This window comes from Carya illinoinensis, chromosome 13 (genome assembly GCF_018687715.1).
Source record: "Carya illinoinensis cultivar Pawnee chromosome 13, C.illinoinensisPawnee_v1, whole genome shotgun sequence".
Taxonomy (NCBI): Eukaryota; Viridiplantae; Streptophyta; class Magnoliopsida; order Fagales; family Juglandaceae; genus Carya; species Carya illinoinensis.
In genome coordinates this window covers 417139-441545 of record NC_056764.1, presented here as the reverse complement: position 1 = coordinate 441545, position 24407 = coordinate 417139, and the positions used below count along the sequence as shown (strand labels likewise).

Genomic DNA, 24407 nt, shown 5'->3' with positions numbered 1-24407 from the left:
GTCGTTGATAACAGTTCCGCTTCCCCAGTGTTATTAATTGAAAATAATTACAAAAAAAAAAAAAAAAAAAAAATCTCCAACGGTCAGAAATTCCAGTGATAGTGAGACTGAAACCCCATTTTAACGTTCAACTCTCTCCCTCGTTCTACTGACCGTTACGTTCCCCACATTCTCCCAAACCCCAAACTCTCTCTCTCTCACTCTCTCTGTGTTCGGGTAATGGAACCAGCGAAAATTGATTGGAAGAGAACAGAGTCCATATTTGTAGAGGACGAGCTCTACGAGCGCATAAACGCACCCAAATGGGTCGATTTCTTGGCTCCCGAAAACTCTGTGGACGCCGAGGCCTGGTTTTGCAGACCCAGTAAGCTCTCCTTCCTTCTCACCATGTAACCATTTTCTCCTCACATTTTCTCGAATACAGCTAAATGAATAAGATTTGTTTCAAAAGTTTTGCACTTTAACACGATTTTACAGCAAAGGCTACAAGCTCTCTTTGTGTTTATGGTAGTGTCACATACATTTCAGAAACATGGCTGGTGGTTTTAGCTCAGAACAGAAATGTTTATCATTTCATCTTTGATGTTACAGATTGCAAGCATCCGAAGACAGCTGAAGATTTTCTCAAGTCAAATCCTTCTAAGGTTCATTAATCTTTTCCCCCTTTTTTGGATTCTTAAATGCTGATTGGTTGTTGAAAATGTAGGAAAAGAAAGTAGAAGATAAAAATCTTGATCTTCGATGATTCTTTATGTGGGGTCCTGATAAAGAAGGATTGACCTTCACTTAACTTGTGAGGTTGATCGAAGAGATTCGAAAGCTTCTTTGGAAACCATCTCAATAAAGAACACAAGATTTCCCTTCGTTTTTTTTTTTTTTTTTCCCTTTTCCTAATCCTGAGTAGCCAAACAGAAGTTCAATCTTATACTGCTGTCTGATTTCTTCTTTCTTTTCTGTTTCTTCCTTTTGATTTTGGTGAAGCTCACCAGCTCAGCTAATCTTTCTGAATCTCTTCCACTCCATGATCAGAATAGACGGTACTCGCAAAAACTCTATCTTTATAACATTCCAATTGAATGTTAGTTTCCATATAATCATCTAAATGAATACTTTTTATCTTTTTTTTCTTTTATTTAGAGTTGCAAAATTGAAGAGAAGAGGGCTTACTCAATCTTCAATTTCTTGGAATAGCAATCCCAAATTAAATGAAGATAGCGAGAATGAGAACCCGAATATGTCAACTCCTCCGATTCATAAAGCCAAGTCCACGAAAGCAGCAATCAAATCCAGCATAGAGAAGGAGAAAATGACCAATGACATGTTGCAGAACAATGAGGTGCCAAGGCTGAAAAGCACTCTCTCGGCAAGGAACTTGTTTGCTGGGCGGGACATACTGAATCAGGTTACGGAGTTTTGTAGTGAATTAAAGAGAATGGCTACGAGGCTGAGGGAGAGAGAGGAAGTGGATGGGCTGAATGTGGAGAAGAGCGAAGTGGTTCTTAAGGAAAAGGAGATGAAAGAGAGTTTTTGTGAGGCTTTGGGGGAGGTGAATGGGAGGGATAAAGAGAGGAAAGAGAGGAAGCCATTGCTTGAATTGAGGAAAGAGGAATCTATAGGAACGGGGGAAAGCAGTGTTAAGGAGAAGCAGAGGAGGAAGAAGTAAGTTTGTTGTTCTCTCTATTCTCTCTCTTTCTAGACTTGGGCATCTATGTATATATATGCGTGTATCATGCTTGTGTGTATCTGGGCATGTGGTTTCCAGTTCTTTGTGAGTCTCGCTATATGCCTGCATGTATTAATGTATCAATGAGTCCGTGTGTGTTTTACAATGATTGGAATGATCTTAATCAATGAGTCCGTGTGTCTTTTACAATGATTGGAATGATCTTAATCAATGAGTCCGTGTGTGTTTTACAATGATTGGAATGATCTTAATCATGGTGGTTAGTTTGGTATTATGAATGACCTAATGGGCTTGATATCGAGTGTAGAAGTCCTTTGTTTACCCTTTTAGTTGATGACAACTAATTAAGGGAGCATAACCATCTAAGTATTGAAACTAGTTGGTTGCTGAATTCATTACATTGAGAGATATATTAAAAATGGAATATTTGTATTGTTGGTAGATTTATTGAGGGAGTGTAGATTTATTGTTGGTAGTTTTCAGTTATTATTTGTTCTGCATTAACTTTGTATTCACTTGACTAATCACAGGAGTATGCCTCATGGATGAAGTAGTTATTTTAAGAACTTTTAGGCTAAAAATCAACTTATCAAATGATGGAAGTTGGGAACCATTGGACTCATGAAAAGAAAAGATGGTGATCGAGTGGTTGTAATATGATTAGGAGATTGTTACCCTTCAAGACTTTGCTATTATGATCATAAGTGACTAAATTTTGATAACCATCCGTGCAGAAGAGCTGATGAGGCAGAGAATGTTCCTATTTCTCTGGATTTGGATAGCGTATGGTGCAAAAGGGATGAGACCCTGCGGCAAATTCGAACAAATCCTCCCTCCCCTCAATGCTTTTCTGCCACTCGTGGATGGAACAAAACCACTGCATCTAAGGCTGCCAAATCCAAGCTGATGGTTTGTAACTAGTTGCATGCTTCTCTTTTTGCACCATAGTCCTTGAATTGAAGAAACTTGGAGGAAACAAAGATGACAATGAATAACACGAAGAACAGAACTACTGTTTAGTTGCATTGTATTCTCTCATCAACAGCGAACTAATCCTCAAATAGAACATACTTTTGCCAAGTAATTACTACATGTTAATCTAGGTTGAGTTTAAATTTGAATTCAATTATGAAAGATTGTGACATAATCAGGCTAGTCAGACATGTTATCATTAGCTTTGTTTATGGATATATAGCTTTGTTTATGGATATAGGAAAATAAATCATTTTCAACCAGTTTTGTTCTCTTCTCAGTTGACATCCCTTGCAGAACCAATGGGCACACTTGTTTAGTGACTCCCTTTCCCATTACATGAGCAATACTTCTTCTCACTGCCATATTTGCATGTTTACTCGAATGAAGTATAAAGGATTCTTGCATTGTTTGCACTGGGCCAGAGCATGATTGCAGAACGGATTCTATGCTAGTGGTTTTGCTAACAATTACCAACTTTCCTAATGGATTTATCTTTTATGGGCGCACAGGCAAGTGGGGAAGTACTTCAAGAAATGGAGCAAAATAAGGAGGTAGCAAGAGAAGAATCAGCAGAAAAAGGCCAAAGTGTGTGTATTGTGGATGCAAGAGAAGCAAGAACCTTGGATGTATTTTGGTTCCTCAAGCCTTGCACGCTATCCAATTAATGGTTGAAAATCGAGTAAGAGATTATTTTTTTTTTTCCCATTATTTTAGTGTCACTATAGCGCATTGTTTTATTTTTGATATCACCATTGTTTTTACTCTCATCTCCTTGATTCAGTTGTTGTTGACAAAAGAAGCTGTAATTAAACACTCAATAATTAAACACTCAATAAATTGGTGTATTTTTACATCTCCATTTTTATTTTTATTTTTATAAGTAAACAACTATATTGGTATGAATAGACATAGCTCAAGTACACAAGATACAAAGGTCACAGCTGTTTAGAGAAAAGCAATTGAAACAAGAAAATCATGGAAATCGAGGCCAGGAAAATCTTACTTCTCTATTTTTATGGAGTTATTATCTGGAGATTGTAGTGAAAAAAGTTGTCAGTTGCATTCTCTCACAACTAGCCATTTTTATTTACTGGCGTATGCAAATTATTCTGCAAACATGGTTCAGGAACCGTTACTGAACCGGAATTATCGTATCAATAGGATGTGACAGGAGACAAATCAAGTCATTGTAATATATACTGAAATAGATTAAGGCATAGTTACTTTTGATGATACAGGCAGAACTGTGGGAATGGTGGACCGTATTAGTAGGACCTTCTATATATATATGTGTGTGTGTGTGTGTATCAGATTCAACTCAGCTGTAGAAAATAAGAATAACTGAATAGAACATACAGTTTCATACTTAAAAAGAAGAAAAAAAGAACACACAGTTTCTTTTACAACCATCCAAAGCAAAACTTTGAATGACGAAACCTAAATCCATTTTAAGATTAAAGTAACAGATACAAAACATCGGTACTGTTAAATAGGCTATTTTTCTGTGTCTTTTTCTATTCTGCCTTTATTTACAAAAAACAGCGAGACTGTCAGATGGTGATGTAGAAGGAGAACCATATAGAAGAAACCAACAATGATAAACCGCCCATCCCTGCAAACCTAATCCAGATAAGAGAAACATCAAAAGCAACTTTTTCTTCAAGCTCTTTCCTACTGTTTGTGCATGTCTGACACAGTTTAATTCTGTCTCTTCTTACAAACTCAAAACTCCATGTAACAGAATAAATTAAGAGCCAACGTTCTTTTTTTCTTCATTCCTTTTAAGCTCAATCTGGTATTTAGATCGGTGTGCAAGCAACAGAGCCACAGAGAGAGAGACCTATGATTAATCCTCGTATTGCCTTGAAGTAACACTCACATTCACAGCAATTTTACAACATGATTCTGCGACCACAGCACTAGTAGAAGAAACAATTTCTCTCGCACAATTATAACAATCCAAGTCAAAAGACAACGAAAGAAAATAAAACTAATGAACCGTGAAAACAAAACAAAAATTGGAACAAAGACAATTATTTAAATTAGCCAGGACTCTCTGCTTGAGAAGAATCAGAATGATCTACCTCGTATTGCTGATGAAAACTAAACAATCCAAGATCCTAGACCAAACAACACGCGCCCGTGGATACATCCTATTGATATATATTCTTAATTCCCTCATTAGATCTTCCATGGCCTCTACAAAGAGGTTAAGGCTTCTAACAGGAGGAACATAAAGAATTAGAGGTGCAACAGGGAAAGCCAGCGCGAAGAACAAATAAGGCACCATCAGAGCTGAGAGCTATTCAGAGTGACAATGAACTGAACTTGGATATATATGTATGTGTGTATATATGTATTCTCAGAGATAGATTCTTGATGTGCGTTACTAGTCTGAACGAGAGAGAGAGAGAGAGAGAGAGAGAGAGAGAGAGAGAGAGAGAGAGAGAGAGAGAGAGAGAGAGGAAAGCCAAGGAAATACACAAAGAAGGTGGTACAATATCAGAAGTTTTGAGAGAGGGACAGAGAGAGAGAGAGAAGGTTCTGAAAGACAGTTTAAGGGGAGAGCAGTAGTGGAAGTTCTGGAAATTTAAAGAAGTTAAGAGAAGTTAGAATGGAAGAGATGGAGTTGTTTTACTGGTAGTTGGAAATGTGGGGCTGAGTGACGACGTCTGAGGACTTCAAATATTGGATCAGATCATGAATTTGTATTCTCCTCATTTATCAAGGTGTACAAAAAGGATAATATAAAATAATAATAATAATAATTCAAAACATGATGGGAACCCATTGGCATTGTGACACAAATCTTGCAAAGGTACAATAATTCCAACATAATTCGCTCGCTTGGTTGAGCTTTTAAGCATGAAGCCTGTATTCATTCTTCTTGAAAGTGTTGCTTGAAATAGATAGCACTCAATTTCATTTATTCCTCAAACAAATTCTCTTCAGAAGGCGGGGTGAAGGGTGTTTTGAGGCCCACGGAGCAACGCCACTCGCATCCTAAAAATACTGCAAGATTTTTTATTTTTTATTTTTTCCTAACCATGCATATTATAGATAAAATTAATAGTTACAAGATATAATAATCAACAGGGTGAGAGGCCTAATATTCATTCCGAACCAGCAAATACAACACAAAAAAAAAAAAAAAAATAGGGATACTAAGTTAATGACTTGACCCCATCCATCTCCCACAAGGGAAAGTCGCTTGAAGCGGTATTAATACAATATGAAAACTGATTGTAAGTGAAGAGTTGTGTGCTGCATTTTTCTAGTCTTAATTGGTTGTCGGAGACTTCTACTACTTTTTTTCTACGATCCTTAGTTAAGGAAAGCATAACTATAGGGAGATAGCAAATTGGAGATGCACCGATTCGATAGCAGCTAACTGCCCGAGACAATAGTGGCATGTGAGAGCCATGCATCGTTCTAGAAGAGAGAGAGAGAGAGAGAGAGGGGAATGGTTAGGTCCAAAGGGTTCGAGGTCTTTTAGCCTTCGAAATGCCGCGCATGGCGGCCTGAGACCCTCATGGCACGAAGGCGTGTGAGATTAACGTGCAACTTTGAATCATGCGTGTGGCTCAAGCGCCACTTCGATTGGCGTTTTGTTTCTATCGAGAAAAAGATTGGCAGGTGAGGAGGCTTGCAGTGGGGTGTGTGGCAGTTGATGAGGGTCGAAAGGAGGTAAATCAACGCTCCTCCTTGCCATTTAAAGAAAAAAAAAAAAAAAAAAAACTAGTAGAAAATAAATCGTACAGGAGCTAGACAAGCCGAAGGGGAGAAGAGAGGGCCTTTTCCTCTGGGTTTAGGTGAGGAGATCTTTGGGTTTTTTGGTAGAGAGGAAAATCGTCTCTGGAGTTTTTTTTCTCTTGAATTTTTGGATTTTCTCTCGAGTTAATTGTATACAAATCAAGTCCACACTTTTGATTGCTCAAGACTTCTGAAAGAGATTAAGGAAGAAACTGTTTTATTTTTTTATTTAATTTTGTTGAGAGTAATGATATCCACGTAACATATTTTATCACGTATTTTAAAATGAATATCTATGAATCTATGTTAATTCTTAGTGGCATGCTAGCTAGCTATAGCTAGTTATGATCACTGAATAAGAGTTAATCAAGTTTGAATAATCATATATGTTGGCTATTTTGTAAAAATCAACCGATTTATCAGTGTTTAAAAAGAAAACCACCCAATTAGTAGCCATAATATGAATTATTAATCAACAAGAAAAACGAATCCAAATTAAATAAAATGAAACTGTATGTAAATAATATATTCAATGAGATAAATATTTAATGTATAATATATAAAATTACAATAACCATATGATCATATGTGTCATCATCGATCTTTTATTTGTTTCTCTCATCTCCATATATAATCTACAACAAATAAATAAGATATGAAACCCTCACAGCCAATGCATCTAATCCATCCCTCTACAAGCACAAATTAAGAATCCAATAAATCGAATCCCAGAATCTATATATATATATAGTTATATAGTTCTTTTAGCGCTTCAAAAGAGCAAGTACGGACAGAAACAGAGAGACCGAAAGGACTGCCCCAGAGAGAGGAGCAGAATAAGCAGCTGCTCCTTTCTCCAATGATGGTGCTGGTGCGGGCGCAAACTCTTGAGCCAACACGCTGCATGGAGCAAAGGTAAAGAACATCGCCACCACCGCAAAGAGAGTAGCCAAGGCCAACGTGCTGAATCTTTGCGCCATTGCTACCAAAAAGCAGCCCAGAGTAAATTAAAAAGACTCAAAAGACTTGACTAGTGAATGAGATTTGAGGGACTACTTCGTGAGTTGAGGATACAATGTTTGGTGGAGCTGGACGACACCGTATATATAATCGGTTTATGACGGTGGGGAAGGGGTGTGGGTCCCAAGGAAAACGTGGACAGGTGGCAAGTGGAACTGGCCACGTTTTGACACAGAGAGAGAGAGAGAGAGAGAGAGAGAGAGAGAGAGAGAGAGAGTTAGTTTTAACTTGGAAAATTAAGGAACTGAATGGTCTGTGGTTGGTTTGGTTGGCGACGAGTGAACAATGTGGGCGCGTTTCTTCTACTGTTGGTGAAGACAGATATGCTCAGGTAGCTTCTTCTTTGCGTCCAAGTAAACCCATGCCCTCGATGGTCGGCTGCTTTCTTATATATATATATATGTATATTTATTACTGCTTAGGTACACCTCACGATTTTCCCTTGATCTCTAGTATTATTATTACGTAATTCTTACACAAAAGTCTGTACCCTTGGTTGATAATGATTTGCTGAGCTTGATAAAAAAGAAATGTGGTACATGGCTGCATGCAGTACTGTTTAAGATAGTTTTGTGATGGAGTTGGCGGCCTTGGTAATGGTTATAGCACAAGGTCTAATTCTCTTATTTTATCATATGTATGTGTTTTGAAAGTTGTATATGGAAGATCAGGATGGATGCAGCAGTTTCATCACCCCGTACTTGGAGACTAATTGACATATATATTTCTGATTCCTTTCAATATTACAAATATATATTGTTTATCAGATATCAAGCAATTAAGCTTGTCATGTCGATCCTTTGCATTTGATCATCACCAACGATAGCTATTCAAAAGCCATATTGATATGGTATGTCAAGGATAAATATTTATTTATTTATAATTAGAGGATTGTGGATGGAGCTGAGGGAGAGAGCGAATTTGTCAATCCCTAATAAAATTCCAAACTACATACAACGTACGGCCAGTTCAAAGTGATGTTAATGCTAAAATGAAATTCATGTGGCTGTCCAACTGTTGCGTCAATACTTTGTTGTTTCGTCACGCCGTTAATAAATTCCAACCCCGATTTTACTCCTCCTCCTTCAAATTTTCCCACAAAACACGTTTAAACCAAGAATTCTCAAGTCCCCATTTCCCCATAAATACTCGTTTACCAATCCACCATATAGACCAAACCAATTAAATCGCGTAAATTAATGTAGACCTGCCAATACAAAATGTTAAAAATAGTAAGAAGATTTAAAAAAAAAAAAAAAGAAGAAGAAGAAGCAAGCTGACTGTATTCCCAAATAAGCTGATCAAAGCTGTCCTATAAATGCCTCCCGACCCCAAACTCAATCGACAGGCTGCAAATTCCATTGGCATCATCGGTGAAAAACTCTCTTGTTTGTGAGATTCTTGCCGATACATCACTCCCACCTGCTGCAATGGAGATGAAGAAGATTGCCTGTGCAGTCCTCGTCGCTGCCGCCTCAATGAGTGCAGTGTTGGCATATGAAGGTCACGAGCACTCCCCAGCTCCCGCACCGGGGCCGAGCAGTGGAGCCTCAGCTGGCTTGCCTGTTGTTGGTTCTATGGTTGGTGCTTCTCTGGTGTCTCTCTTGGCTTACTACTTGCAATAGATTTACCAAGAAATTCAACAGAGTGGGAGCTTCAACTTACAATTAATATTGATCAGATTTATCCTTAATTTGTCAATTGCTGGATTTACTTTTATATGTTTTCATCATAGAATTCTTGTACGTGTCTTTTCATGTCCTATGTGAACCTGCATGTGGTACGAAGGAAATAAAAGAGATGCATTTTGGAGCATCTTATTAGCTGGATTTTGTTTCAGACTCACGTGCTTCATTTTTTTTTATATATTCTTTTTTCGTTGCAATATTTTAGTAAAAAAATAACTAAAAACCATGCATATATTAATTATATAGTAATTCCTATGACAAATAAGTTGACATAATTTAAAGAAATTGATAGTTTAATAAGGCATTAATATATATGAATGGCAAAATCAGTTGTAAAGAAGGGCTATTAGTATCAAAGAGTCTTCCGACCTCAAGAAATCCTATCAGTATAACATATATCCAGTGTTTGTGATCGTGGTTGATCGAAGAGCTGGAATCTGTTAGCTTTCGATCAATTTCCATATAGATCTTCACGTTTTCCAATTCTTTCTTAAGATGGAGTGACAAGCTATTATATATATATATATATATTCCTTGATACAAATTCTTATTGTTTCAAGTGTCTTTTGCTTGCATACCAAGTCCTGTTCTTCACTGCATCCCAATACCAAATTACTTTCGTTTTTTCTTAATTTAATTTACTTGTGAGGGGATTCTATATATATAAATAACCAAACCATAAATATGCATGAGTGTTCCTTCCTATTACAAGAAGAACTAGTCCAACGGGTGACTTTATATATGATTGTCAAAAGTTGTTGTCTATATTATAGCTCAGATCATGTTAACGTTGAGTTATTGGGTGCATAATGCGTAAAATTGCAATTTGACGTTGTATTTGATTGAGGATAGTGCTATTCGGCCGCCAAAGTGTTTATGGGCGTATCGTTAGTAAAAAATTTTTTAACATTTTTAAAAAAATACACAAATTTACTAATAACCACTTTTTAAAATTTAAAAATAAAATAAAATTCATGAACGGTCAAAATGAGTAGACAAAATCATAGGACAAGTTAGCATTTTTATTTGATTAATAGGTGATTAATGTGAACCATAACATTTGACACGTAATGAAATGATACTTGTCTCCCTTAAAGTTACTGTTTAAAATTATTTCGGTATTTTAATTTTTTGTTCTTAATGGTTAAAAAAGTAACCATTAATGAAATTGTATATATATATATATTTTTTTCTTAATGGATGTTTTAAAAAAATGAATGTTGTTACGTATAGTCCCGAATGAGTGCACACGTGTGTTTCATGCGAATGACCAAATTGCTCATGAATCTTATTTGAAAAACAAAACAACGAGAAATGAAAACGAGTTTTGAAAAATTCCGACTCTTCAATCTATCCACTTCCCATCGTCGACCTCCTACATCATCGACAAAGTCACAGTGGTCGTGTCCCTCGACTGCCCATCGCCGTCCTCCTCCACCATCAACGAAGTCACAGTATTTGTGTCCTCCAATACCCATCGATGTAGTCACAATGTGTACTTAGTGCCCACATATAATTGGGTTCAGATTGATGAGAAACTCAAATTTAACACAGGAACAAGATTCAGTAGAGAATAAAATGTATAGAAGTTTAGAACCCACAAATGCATCATTGACACAGAGATCGGCAATAGAAGCTAGCTTCTTTGCAAATTCAGGGTCATTCTCTTCCTCTTTATAGAACCTCACATTTTCAATGAGCAAAACAACACCCTCTGGGATTGCAGCCACGAGTTTCTCAACTTCCTCACCAATACAAGCATTAGCCATCTCAACCTAATCAAAGCAGATGTACTGCTTTAATAGGGGAATGTCCCTCCAGGTAATGAGTTATAATATAATACTAATACCATGAGTCATGTTTATTTGACTACAGATAAAAGCACACCTAAACTACAAGGAGCTCAAATATCTCGGGAACAAGAGGCTTTAAATTGTACCTGGGTGTGACACCCTTTGAGCGTCCCTGGAACAAGCAGAAGAATTATAAACTAGTTGCTAAACACGGGGCAAGTAGAGAGAATGAGCATATGAGATAAAAAGCGAAATTAAACTTCTCAACTCATAAAACAAATGGAAAAACGAAAATCAAGGGGATGGAATTTAGGTAGAGGTATTAGACGAGGATGTCTAATTTAGAGCTGACAAAATCGAGGAAGGGGACGATGGACCGAAGCTGGGGAAGGCGACGACGAACTTGATCTGAGAAGGGCATGACAACTTCGAGTTGAGGAAGTGGACGACATTTGTGAGGAAGGGGATGGAATTTTTTTTTTTTCCCACTTTTGAGAGGACTCGTCGAGGTTAGGGGACTCATCAAGGTAGGGAATGAATGACAATGAGTTAGATTGGCTTTTTCACTTAAAAGAAAGAACCATTTTATATTTAAGTGAAAAAACCACATAAGGCGTGCGCATGCAGTCCCTAAATTTTCCTAAAAAAATATTAAAGAAAATGAAAAAAAAAATTTCAAATGCACGAGGGGGGCTGCCCCTTAGCATTGTCCATTGGTTTTTCCTTCTCTTTTTTAATTTTATTAACAAAATCATAATAGGAAATACAAAACAAGTGAAGATATTCCTATGCACAGATTTCAACGACGAAAAATGACTTCGTCCCATCTCAGATCCACAACTCTTTTGCAACCCCACCTCCCAAAAAATAAAAATAAAACAAGGAAAAGAAAAAGCAAAAATAAAACCTTCTCCAGCCAGGGAAAAATTGCAACTCTTCTTCAGACCTCCCTCTGCCTTCAAAATGTGCATGTAGAGAAGGAATCATATTCTGATAACAGGAGGATTGTACTTGAGAGTTTGCAAAAGAATTGGCTCGGCTAGGTTGTACCAGGATTCCCATCTGGCTTTGACCCTGCTCTGACATATGTTAGACTACGGGGAGCAGTAGACAGAACAGAATTTCCAGAGACAGGAGCACCATTTTCAGGTTGAGTGGCCTGAGCTTCCCGCTTCCATTGCAAGCTCCTGGCACCAGGTTTGATGGGATGGCGACCCCTGAATGCACCAGCTATGCCTCTTGGAAAAGGAACCCTGGCAAACCTAGCAGCAGCAAATGGAGAGCCACGGGCAATGCGAGGAGGCCATTTCATGATAGGGGCAGTTTCTTGATGAGCAGCACTCCTCACAACCTGCAATTAGGAAAACAATTGGCAGAGCTTCTTCAGTAACTACATATCAAAGCCACAACCAAGAACATCATGGATTTCACATCATTGTCCAATACTTCAATTCTCAAAACATAACCGTCATAACCACACATCTATGTTGCCAGGACTTGGCTCACATGATGCACTTGTTAGCTTCATTATCCATTAGATCTGCCCTTTGTATAATATGATAGAACTTCTAAACAGCTTAAGCTATCTAGGCAACCAATAGAATTCATTATACACTCATGCCACAAACACATCAGCAGAAAAGCAAGAACAATATCATTTCTAGAAACTAAAAAAATCAGCTTCTATAATTGAGATCCAGCTTCTGGAAGTGATACCTTGAGAATCCGTGACATGAAGGAGGTTCCATCAAGAGATAGAGCATTGTTTGCTGCCTCTTTTCTCACGAACTCTACATAAGCTGACCTGCTCAAATAACATCTCTTATCAAAATGCTTTTAATAAAAAAAATATTTTACCAAGAATAGAAGGAAAGACTAGGACACATATTAATCAGAAAGGAAAAAATCAGTAATATCTTACCCTTTTGGCTGCCCTGTTGCTGCATCAGTAACTATAATCACTTTTAGCACTTCCCCAAATTTATTAAAATGCCGAGAAAGACTGTCCTTGGTAGCAGCAAAATGAACCTGTCAAGAACAAAAGATGTCAGGAACAGGAACAGAGGCATGCTTCCATATACAGAAGGACACATATACGAGTTATTACATTGCTGACAAAAATTGTTCGAGAATCAGCATCCTCTAAGAGACGACCAGCAGCATGTAAACCTACAGAATACCACATAAAATAACGTTTATAAAGATGAGTTTGGTACAGGTATAACATTATATCACAACAGACACAACAGACACAAGCAAAACAGCTAACAATCTTGACATATGCCAAATAAAAGGAAAGGAAATAACAGAAATGATTATCCAGGTTTCACTTTAGTGACAAAGAAGGCTCCATAAATTTTGAGAGCTCGCAACTCACCAGGAGCAGATGATGGTGTCTTCAGGGATTCTTTCTGAGCATCCGCAGCAGGTTTTGCCTGTTTATCATCAAAAGGGCAAGTTCAATGCTAGCAACAGATAAGTAAAAAACAACACATAATCAAGACATAAGCAATACATCCCCACACATACATATTTGACTTCAAATATATGTACTCTATTTCTATGCATACATATGCAGGCGTGATTACGTAAATATTCATGAACATCTTACATTTCCATTACCCACTGTGACAGGATTGCTATTCTCCTTCATCAATCGCAAACCAGTATTGCCAGATCCCATATCACTGGCATGTAGAGATTTATGATTATCAATATCCACAATCTCCCTATGCTCCTGATAATGAGGTGGCTTCCAAGTATTTACATTCACAGAGATGTTTACTATCTTACTACGAGAAGTTTTTGATGCCACCACAGGTTGATCCTGATCCTTGTTGTGTGGTTTGACATCATCAGTATTTTTAGCTACACTATACTGCACCATCAGTGGCTCGTCAACCATTTTTCCAGCAGATGTAGCACTCTGAGAAACATCCATTACGTTATGGCCCACAACATTGACACCATTGTACCCCTCGTTGTCAGATGTAGAATCAGATGCCAAACCAGTTTCACTATCCAACATAGCCATGTTACTATCATAATGTCCACTGTAGTCGCTTCTTTGATGATAACGCAACCGTGTTTGCTCCGGAATTTGATCAAAATCTCCATACTCTCCATCCTCAACATCAGCTTCTCTAAATTCTGCATCTTGGCCACTGGCTTCTGATGCATCTATACCACGACCAAGTCGGTCAAACACACTTCCAGATGGTTTAACTTTTATTACGTCTTCTGCAGCTTCTGCAACAGCTCTAATTACAGTAGCCATGGGATTTGTTACTCTGGCAACAGACTTAATCTGCTGACGATGACTGACAAGTGATACGTCACCAGTGGATGTTGAAACAACAGAACGAAGACGCTTCAATTTGGGTTCATTTGTCAAAGTAGACGGACTTGAAGTTGCCACTGCATCTCGAACAGCAAACTGAAGTAGCCGCCTAGGGGCATCAATATTTCGTTGAGAAACTGCCTCCCTCTGCCAAAATATTCTTTAGTGGATCAGGAAGTTGGAAAGCAATGTAAAAAGCATGTATGGAAAAGTAACATGAAAAAAAAATAAAAAAAACATTAATCTGAAAGTCACCTCTCTAGAGCAAATTCTCTTTTTTTTTTCGTTTTTCAAAAAACCCATGCTTGAACCAGCATATATACACATGAAATAAAAAACCACCAAATCCTTTTTCAGTTCCAATGAAAAATGAAATCAACTGTTTGATCCACCAGGACAAACAGACTTCCTAAGGAAGCCGCAAAAAATATAGTTGTTAGTTTCTATGTGATTTCCAATTTTGGCAATATTAGTGGATATGTATATTAAAAACAGTGTAAGTGGTAGGAAAAAGGTGACAATCCAAACTCACAGTCCCTAATAGAAATGTCGACAACTTTCACACAACATGTAAATCAATACAACTCTAATCCACAGCGCCCCAAGGTTATTGCTAGGTTTGTAATACAAAAGAAAGCAACAAGATAACTTCAGTTTGTACAATCATGACTAGTGAACTTATTTTACCTGAATTCGAAAGAAACAGACATTCATTTTGCATACAGGGAATTACCAATAAAAAATTAAAAATTAAAAAAAAAAAAAATGCATTCAGGGAATAAATTAAAAAAACAAACAAACCTTATTCTCATGCTCATAAGGTCGATTTCTTTTCCTTTGAATGGAAGGTCGGGGAGAAGGAGACCTCTTTGCACGACTGACTTTGAGATAAGACTTCTCCTCTAAATGGAAACTTTCAAGACCAGAGCTCCGAAGAGGAGGGGGTTCAACTGCATCCCTCACAAGTCCTTTCCATTCCCTATTGTGCCGACTCCTAGATAACACATTAGGCTTTTCTCTTTCTGGTTCAGAATTTGAATGATGAGAAACATTTTTTCCACCCTGGTCACCTAATGTGGGTTTTGTTGTCGGATCTTCCTCAGGTTGTAGATACAGATTTAAATTTGAAGCTAGATGATCCCACAGCCTGTTAAAATAAAAGATGAACAAAAAATAAATACCGTTACAAGTAGGGATAACAGAGAGCAAAGTTGTTCAAAAAAGTTGGTGTCAAGTTTGCACATTAAATGGGGCTAAATTTTACCAAGATATGAAAGAATCCGTGTCATCGTCCAAAAACACACGCAACTCATTCCTTGCTTCTTCCTTGCGCTTGCCATTCTTTACCAATACAATCACGTATTCCTGACAATAAAAATTGGAAAATCAGGCTGAGTTGGCAGTTTCAAGTATTTTTTATGACATAGAACCTCACCAAGGCAAGGGCCTCATTCTAAGCCTGCCATTTAACCACTAGGCTGCACCTTGACAGGTAAGTTGATAGTTTAAAATACTAAACCGTTTCTCTAAAAAAGAAGACAGGAACTGTAGCTCTCTTAAACATGAAGAAAAACGCACGCAACTATTCAGCGCTTCTTCATATATATATATATATATATATTTTTATAAGCGATAAGTTATTTTATTGATATAAAGATAGGCATAGCCCAGGTACACTAGAAGTATACATGCGAATACACCTATTCAAGAACTAGAAACAATTACAAGGAAACCATGGAAGCTGAGACCATTCAAATCTAAAGCAATGGTCCACGTAAATAAAGTCTTCCAAAAGAAACTCCTAAACTCTTCCAAGGAGCATTCATGATCCTCAAAATGTTGCTCATTTCTTTCATTCCAAATACAACAAAGAATACATATAGGGGCCATCTTCCACACAGCTGCAATCTATGGGGTCCCAGTGATCCCTCTCCAGCTTGCTAGTAGTTCAACCATCCTTGCCGGCATTACCCATGCTATTCCCTTTCTGCTGAAGAAATAATTCCAGATATCCCGAGCAAACTCATAATGTAAGAGTAGATGGTTCACCGTTTCACCACTATTTCTACATAAACAGCACCGGTCTGCAGTTATAAGGCCACGTCTTCTAAGATTATCAATGGTCATAATCTTCTCTAAAACTGCTGTCCAGGCGAAGAATGCAACCTTGGTAGGTGCTTTATTCTTCCATATGTTCTTCCAAGGAAAATTGTTCCTATGTTGCATGGTAATTTTGTCATAAAAAGAGCATACCGAAAACTTCCCTTTCCTAGAAGGTCTCCATTCCATCTGATCTTCATTTGTGGCAGCAATGGCAGTGTTATACAGCAGGTTAAAAAATTCCACCAGAATAGTCACTTCCCAATCATGTGCATCCCGACTAAGATTGATGTTCCACTCCTGTGAGCCATGAGTGATTACCCGGAAGTCAGCCACCATAGCTTCTTTTTCCTGTACAATTCTGAAAATAGTGGCATAAGCATCCTTCAAAGCTGTGCCTCCCACCCACACATCATGCCATAAGCTGATTCTATTGCCATCCCCCAAACACAGCTGAGTATTACTAGCAAAAGAGCACCAGCCTTTCCAATACTTCCATAGCCCCACACCATATGCCCCCCTACCCCCTTTAGAACACCATCCCCCCGGCTCTTCATATTTCATACTAGCGGAGTTCATATCTTCTAAAACCAGAATCAATATAATACATGGAAACTTTTATAGCTCTCTTAGGTTTAAAGGCTCGCATTTCAGAGCCATCACCTGCTCTAGACTCTTTCACAGCATTCTAATATTATCTAGAAAAGGAAAGTGGGTCACAGTTCACTTAAGCCAGTCCATGGTATCAACAACAACCAAATGAATCAAACCCGATCGAACAACATGCAAGGACAACATATGTAAACCAAAAGCAACCGCCCAACACCCTTGCCCCAAGACAAATCAACAACCACAATTGAACAATCCTTGAAAACACAAAACTTAATGCATATATAGATAGCCATTGCACATACAAAGTCTCTCGACACACATAGAGTCCAAAAAGACAAGAAATTAAGCAAGCTCATACCACGAGATGGTCGTCGCTGAAATCTGTGAATTCCATCAGTTTCTCCTTCACTGCCTCCCTCAGCTTCTTCACTCCATCGCTGGTAAAATTAACATTAAATGTCCGATCATCGGCCCGATCGACGGTTCCCATCTGTAAAAACTTTCCCTAATTAACAAAACCCTAACCGCCTCTATAGTTATCTCCCAAAAAAAAACCCTAGTTCGGGTTTATGAATCTCCGCAACGGAATGAGACGCTCTGAAACTGAGCGAAGAGCTCAAAGAGAGTGATGCGGTGCCAAAATATGTGGAACGGTGAGATTTTCCTCGGAAAATCAACCGCAAAGTTATCCAAAATAAGGTCTTGCTCATACGCAAAAGATTTAAACAGATGAAAGAATTCGGTGAAAACGCTAACTGGTGATTCTGAAGAATATCACGGGAATATTTTCGAAAATTGGAGGTTTTGATTTTGGGGGTTAAATTGTTGAGGTTTCTAAGTAAATGGTAAACTCTCTACGAATGAAGGCGTCGGGGAGGAGTTTTTGCGGTGGGATTTCCAGAGGCTGTGTAAATATGTAATTATTTTGAATGAGAAATCTTTCTGGTTTGCGGTTTGGGCTTTACAATTACAATTACGGCTAATGCTAACGTTTTGCCTTTCTCAGTTTCTTGTGCTTCATGAGAGACTGACTGGTTGAGATTGAGAATGAGAATGCCTTTGCCTGCCTGCCAATGGGTTATACATTTTGCCCTTTGTTTTATTTCCGTTTTATTTTCAGTAAATTTATTGTGACAGTGTTTGAAAAACTTTAAAAGTCTAAAATGGAAAGACACACGTCAGGTGAATATCTAATATTCATAATTTGTCCATTATGAAAATATTAAACAAATATTATTTAGGCCTAAAGACTCTGCCTTTTTTGTTTGAGAAATGCGGGACTCAAAATTTTTATCGAATTGATTTTATTTTTTTTATCTTAGCGATTAAGTAAATATTTTTTTGTGATTTTGTGAATTTTTTTTATTTTTAAAAAAGTATTTAAAAATATAAATAAATAAATAAAATCAGAAAAAAATGACAGCATTCGATAAGTATTCATGACAAATATTCGATAAGTGTAGCAGAATTTTTTGATTGGAAAAATTTATTTGTAAGCATAATTGTGTATTAATATGTGTATCAATCTAATATGATTGGTCAAAAAGTAGATTTTATTGAAAATAATGTTAATTTAACTTTTAAATATAAAAAAATTAATATTAATATATAGATTAATATATAAATTTACTTATATATAATAAAACTCTTTTTTATTTTTGCTGATTAAGATTGGGAATAGAGATGTCTAACTGAGCCCCTCTTCTTCTTCTCCTTCCATCATTTAAACCCGAAAGCAAAAACAAAAACTGTGTCTATGCGGAAGAGGAGCCCAGTATCGGTTGTACTTGTCAGGGCCATCCTCCATAGAACCCAATACCCAACACTTGTTCCTATTTAGGGCTTAGCCTTCCTGGGCTTGGTGATGGATCCACGTGAATGTCAATATTAATTATCATTATCAATATTCAATTCGGTTTGACACTTACACATAAACCACTTTGATACTCATTATTACAATATAAAAAGTAAAAAAAATCTAGTTGTAAATATGATTATACACTAATTTAATATAATTAGTCAAAAAATAAATTTTATTGAAAACAGTATTAATTTAAAATTTAAATATAAATGAATCAGTATTGATATGTAAATTAGTACACGACTTTGTTTGTATGTAATAAAATTCTAAAAGGCGGGACTGCTTTTGGATGTGATGGCATGAGATTGTATCTCTAAAGAGTTTTATTACGTACAAGCAAACTTACGTACCAATCTACATAATAATGTTAATGACTTTAAATTCAAAATTCAAATTGATAATGTTTTCAATAAAGTCTACTTTCTGACTAATTAAATTAGATGGATATATGTATTGGTATATAGAATCGCTTATAACTAGATTTTTTCATCTCTAAATAAAATAATCAAGTTCGACCTTCTCATCTTTTGTACTAAAAAAATTAAAAAAAAAGAAAAAAGAAAGATAAAACTTTCTATTTATCGAGCGGGAGATATTTATAATTTATCATATATGTATAAAATAATATATGAATCTATAATTAAAGGTATCCGTGATGCGTGATTATGTATGTATGTATGTATGTGTACCGTATGTGTATGGACGTCTTTGAACAAATGTAAGGATCTTTACGATAATACTTTCCTAATATAACTATAATCATTTCAAAATTCCAATTACTATTAAGTTCAACAAGGACCCGACCCGAACAAATATTCGAAAAAATCTTGAGATTTTTATTTATTTATTTATCTTTTCGGGTCTGCTTCCAGAAGACCTCTCTCATTAGTCAGTTTCATTTTCATTTTTTATTTTAGGTAAAATCATTACAAGCTGATGAGAGCGAACCTACGTGGTTGGCTAAGGAAGATGTGAGGCCATTTTCCTTCCAACACATACAGTGTTCCTCCGCCACGTACGAGGAACGAGTAGGCCAATTACAACCGTCTGATCATCGTCTTGGATTTTCAGATTATGTCAACATCAAGACGCTTTCAAGTCGTGCAAGTCTTTTCAGGCGCGTGCGTACACTCCGCTAATTGACATGATAAAAGAATCCCCCCCCCCCCTTTCAAAAAAAAATATACATATATATTAGTCGGATGGCAGCTGTAAATTAGATTACAATTAAACTACTCGTGCTTATCGTCAAATTACATGAACAGAAGCGTCAACTTGATTTTAATGTGACGTGTTTTTATTATTATTATTATTGTGGCTATTTAATCTTTTTTATTCGAGATATAAATTAAGTACGCGTTACCTTATTTAAGTTTTAGGAGGAGGTTCCATCAATTGACCAGCCATCTCTCACGCCCAGGATTGGAGATGACAAGCTCGAGAGGTGGCGGGGGACCGGTGTCATGCACACGTGTTCGTCAAGGCGAGTACGAGAGCGACTTGCTTGGAGAACGAAAAGTGGAGGGGTCCTCACCTCGGGGATGCGGTCAGATAGGGCGGCTTTATAAAGCTGGACGTGAGAAAATGCCCTTTGTCACGGTCACCAACAATATGTGTGAAATTCCCATTTTGCTCCTCCCTTTTTTTTAATATATATATTTCTTTTTTCATTATAAACTTAAAATTATTGCTAGCCTATTCATTCATAAATAATAACGTACTGTTTAAAATATCTCAACTATCTTTTGAAAGATGCATTGAATTTCTACTGCTGTTTCTTCTTTTTTAAAGGATTAAGAGTATTGGTAATTTAAAAATGTATTTTAATATTTATTTTAATATTTCCATAATATTTTTTTAAATTAATCTATATTAAATTATACATTTTTAAAATTTTACATAATTATAAATAATATTTATTCAAGTTTAAAGAAGTATCATTTACTCTCCAAATATATTTTACTATTTTCTCTTTCCTATCTATTAAAATCAACTTATGAAATAAGTAATGCTACTCATCGTCTCATTATTTTATAATATGTTATTAGATAATTATAAATTATTTATTATATATCACGTGTAAACTTATCATCTAATACTATATTACAGGATGATAAAAAAAGATTCATGTAGAAAAATCAATACCAATGCTCTAATTTAAATGGAAAATAAAAATAATCCATTAAATAAACCAACATTGTATTTTCTTTCTTAGGATGAATTATAGTGAACAAACTCACAATTACCAACAAGCACCGAATTCTGCTACCAATACAATACAATAAAATACAAAATCGCTTGCTTATTAAGCTAACCTGACCTTCACTTTGAGTCTTTCTCAACCAAATTATCATAAATTTTTGTGATGTGATCAGTGGAGAATTTGCACTTTTCCCTCCAGAAAGTATTGTAAGTGACAAACCAAGATTTGGCCACATAATAATCTAACAGCAATAATAATAATAATAATAATAATAATAATAATAATAATAATAATAATAATAATAATCTCTTCAATATTATCTCTAAACCTGACATCCTCCCGTAATTATTGGAAAACTGTTCTGATTGGAATAACTTAACATTGGATATGCTCATAAACTTTTTTTTAAAAAGGAAATTAAATACTTATTATTTAAAAAAAAAAAAAAAAAAAGGAAAGAAACAGACAAATAATAGAATAAATATAGAGAAAATAATTTGGGAAGTAAGCGTGAAAATGAGGATAATAGGGACAATTAAATTTGAAGATATGGTTTTATTTCATATGAAATGGTGGAAAGGCGGGTCCCACACCTGACTAAATACTGACGATTTACACGTCAGACCCAATCGACAGAGAGAGAAAACAAACCGAGGAACAGCCGAGGCCATTACCGTAATTTCGCAAACCCAAAAAAATTGCTTGATACGCGTCTCTATGAGGCCCATATTCCATCGCCATTACCGACCTCTCAATCCCTTCAAATCCCCCATTTCTCTCTCTCTCTCTCTCTCGCCCACCAAACGAAACCAAGCTTTTCCCAGCGTCCTTCTCTTCCTCTCTCTGAAACCTCTCGGATTCCAAAATTTGATAAAAAGAAAAAACCCAGCTTAAAGAAGAAAAATGGCTCAGAAAACAGGCAAGGAAGAGACGGAGTTCAAGGTTCCAGAAACGATACCTCTTTGCGTCAACAACTGCGGCGTCACGGGAAACCCAGCCACCAACAACATGTGCCAGAAGTGCTTCAACGCTACCACCACAACCACCACCGCAGCAACAGCAAAAGCTACGACGTTGTCTTCATCGTCTTTGTCTAACAAGTTGCCACAGAAGATTCATAGATCCAGCTCGTCGCGATCGGCGGAGACGATCAAGGAGTTAAAAACTGCGTTTTCTTCGTCGGATCGGCCGAGATCGGAGGTGAACCGGTGCTCCGGGTGCAGAAGGAAGGTCGGGTTGACCGGTTTCCGGTGCCGCTGTGGAGAGCTCTTCTGCTCGGAGCATCGGTACACCGACCGCCATGTCTGCAGCTACGACTACAAGGCAGCCGGGCGCGAAGCCATCGCCAGGGAAAATCCCGTGGTCAAGGCCGCCAAAATTGTCAGAGTCTGATTATTTGTAGAATTCCAGAAAAAGATCTCTAGAATTAAAATCAAGGATTGGAAATCTCATAGAGATGGGGGAATTTCTCTCAACCCTAGAGAGAGAGAGAGGGGGGGGGACAGAGAGACAGAGGGATTGTTGTAGAAGAAGATCAAATTCTCTCCGATTGTTCGTGTTCTCGTTCAATCTTTGATGATCTTATTTATTTTTATTTGGTGCTTGTGTTTTCGCTTTTTTTTTTTCTTTTTTTTTTTTATTTGGTTGGAAATGGAAGATTATTGTGGTTTACGGTGATGGCCTGGTTTTTTTCTTAAAATTTTATGCGAATTTCTTTGTTTGTTTCGTATGGAGAAGAACAGCTAAGCTCAAGGGGCAAGCGTGTGAAAATTTGAAGAATGATTTGGGGGCTTTTGGTCATTTGGGTAACTGTCGGACCTGATAAATTTGGTTGTAGTGGAGGTTAGAAAATCGTGATATTTACGACGAGACAATGGTGGTGGGTTTAGTTTGAATATGATAAGCACTGTGTGATGGTAGCAATGGGATATTGCCGCGTGTATGACTTTCTGTCTATGATCTTAGATGTTTATTGCTATTAGTTATTTATTAATTATAAGATTGGGCTTCCGTTTTGTGAGAAGAAAAATGTATGTAACAATCAAAGATTCTATTATAGTAATAGTATGATGATAAGGCACAGGAAAATGAAACCACCCCCCCCAAAAAAAAAAAAAACAACTCTAATTTGTCAAAGAAATAAAGAATTTATAAAAGCGGGACCCACGTGAGTGAGTTTTGGTGTCCCTCGGGTAGCATGAAAAGCCTGTCTTCAAATTAGTAATACTTAATATAGTAGTTTATAAATATTGTACCAGCATTTAAAAAAAAAAAAAAAAAGATATATTATTAAAATATTAATTTTTTTTATATAAATTTTATATTTATTTATTTAAATAATTATACGATACTTGTTAACTGTTGTAACAATTGTTTCTCTAATTAATTTATGCAGATTGCAAGTGTGCTTTGTAGAGGAGGTTTTGCCGATGTGGGTCCCCTTACAACTTGCTGCTCCTTATTTTGTCTGGCTTTTTTATTTTTTTTTGGTTATTTGTTTGACCAGTATGTATGGTGATTATAAATGGATGGAAAAATATAGTTGTAAGTATAATTGTGTACTAATCTGTGCATCAATATGATGTGATTGATCAAAAAGTATATTTTATTGAAAATAGTGTTAATTTAAAATTTAAGTATGAATAAATCAGTATTAGTACACAGATTAATGCGCGACTGTACTTGTATGTAGTAAAACTCTAAATGGATACATGTGTTTAAATGAGGATAGATAAAAAGAAAGGAAAAAAAATAAAAAATAAAAAACAGGTTTAAATTTTTAAGTCAAGTGTTACCGAGAAGTGTATAATGAATGATTAAGGGTAAAAGAAAGATAAATATATATATTGTTAAGATGCTAATAGGATGAGATTGTATAGATGAAAGGAATGAGTGAGGCTAAAAAGATATTTAATAACTTTTGGTCAAATGAAAAAAAAAATGAAAGAAATATTATTGATCTCAGATAAGATTTATAGTCCATATAACATACATGTGCATGAGTGTACCCTACCTTAAGGTTTGACGCATCATTTGGTGTTAACTACAGTAGTCTTAGCAAAGTTAAAGATGAAAGTTTAGAGCAACAACTGATCTTTATACATTTTCTGCGTTGCACTCATGAAATGATGCTGGTAAGTGTGATGAATTTAGTGACCTTCTAATGTCCCTTCCAGAGAATTTAGGATGATAAGCAAAGCCATCTAATATGCATAAGCTTGGTGCGAATTACTTATTATTATTTTTTGTTTAATGAAATTAAGAATGCATGGCCATTAGTTGCCAAAAAGACTAAATAAAGAAGGCGTTGTCTCCGCTCTTTCTCCTTAAAAAAATAAGAATCTTTATTAGTTATTTCGTTGAGTGACAAAACATTTA

General features: G+C 36.4%; 4 protein-coding genes across 6 annotated transcripts; 3 read left to right on the top strand and 1 right to left on the bottom strand.

The window, feature by feature from the left end:
- The first annotated feature begins 81 nt into the window (after positions 1–81).
- Positions 82–5124, top strand: LOC122292460. Of its 3 annotated transcripts, none has more exons than XM_043100824.1 (6): positions 82–364; positions 592–644; positions 982–1037; positions 1138–1659; positions 2422–2593; positions 3169–5124. In XM_043100824.1, the coding sequence occupies exons 1-6, from the start codon at positions 220–222 to the stop codon at positions 3322–3324; spliced, it is 1104 nt and encodes a 367-aa protein (XP_042956758.1). In that variant the 5' UTR covers positions 82–219; the 3' UTR covers positions 3325–5124. The 3 variants fall into 3 exon arrangements, with proteins under 3 accessions (XP_042956758.1, XP_042956759.1, XP_042956757.1); XM_043100825.1 differs by having other exon boundaries at positions 87–364; positions 1030–1037; positions 2419–2593; XM_043100823.1 differs by having other exon boundaries at positions 93–364; positions 2419–2593.
- Positions 5125–8762: 3638 nt separating this feature from the next.
- On the top strand, positions 8763–9271 carry LOC122292462 (arabinogalactan protein 23-like). The gene has a single exon (XM_043100840.1). It carries the CDS (start codon positions 8863–8865, stop codon positions 9055–9057), a length of 195 nt encoding a protein of 64 aa, XP_042956774.1. The 5' UTR covers positions 8763–8862; the 3' UTR covers positions 9058–9271.
- Positions 9272–11586: 2315 nt separating this feature from the next.
- On the bottom strand, positions 11587–18038 carry LOC122291951. The gene is made up of 9 exons (XM_043100019.1): positions 17324–18038; positions 15518–15618; positions 15055–15400; positions 13525–14400; positions 13291–13348; positions 13021–13082; positions 12835–12941; positions 12630–12717; positions 11587–12264 (listed from the first exon to the last, which is right to left on the bottom strand). Exons 1-9 carry the CDS (start codon positions 17453–17455, stop codon positions 11953–11955), a joined length of 2082 nt encoding a protein of 693 aa, XP_042955953.1. The 5' UTR covers positions 17456–18038; the 3' UTR covers positions 11587–11952.
- A 3714-nt stretch (positions 18039–21752) lies between these two features.
- Positions 21753–22623, top strand: LOC122291903 (zinc finger A20 and AN1 domain-containing stress-associated protein 5). Its single transcript, XM_043099940.1, has one exon. It carries the CDS (start codon positions 21933–21935, stop codon positions 22419–22421), a length of 489 nt encoding a protein of 162 aa, XP_042955874.1. The 5' UTR covers positions 21753–21932; the 3' UTR covers positions 22422–22623.
- Positions 22624–24407: the final 1784 nt, after the last annotated feature.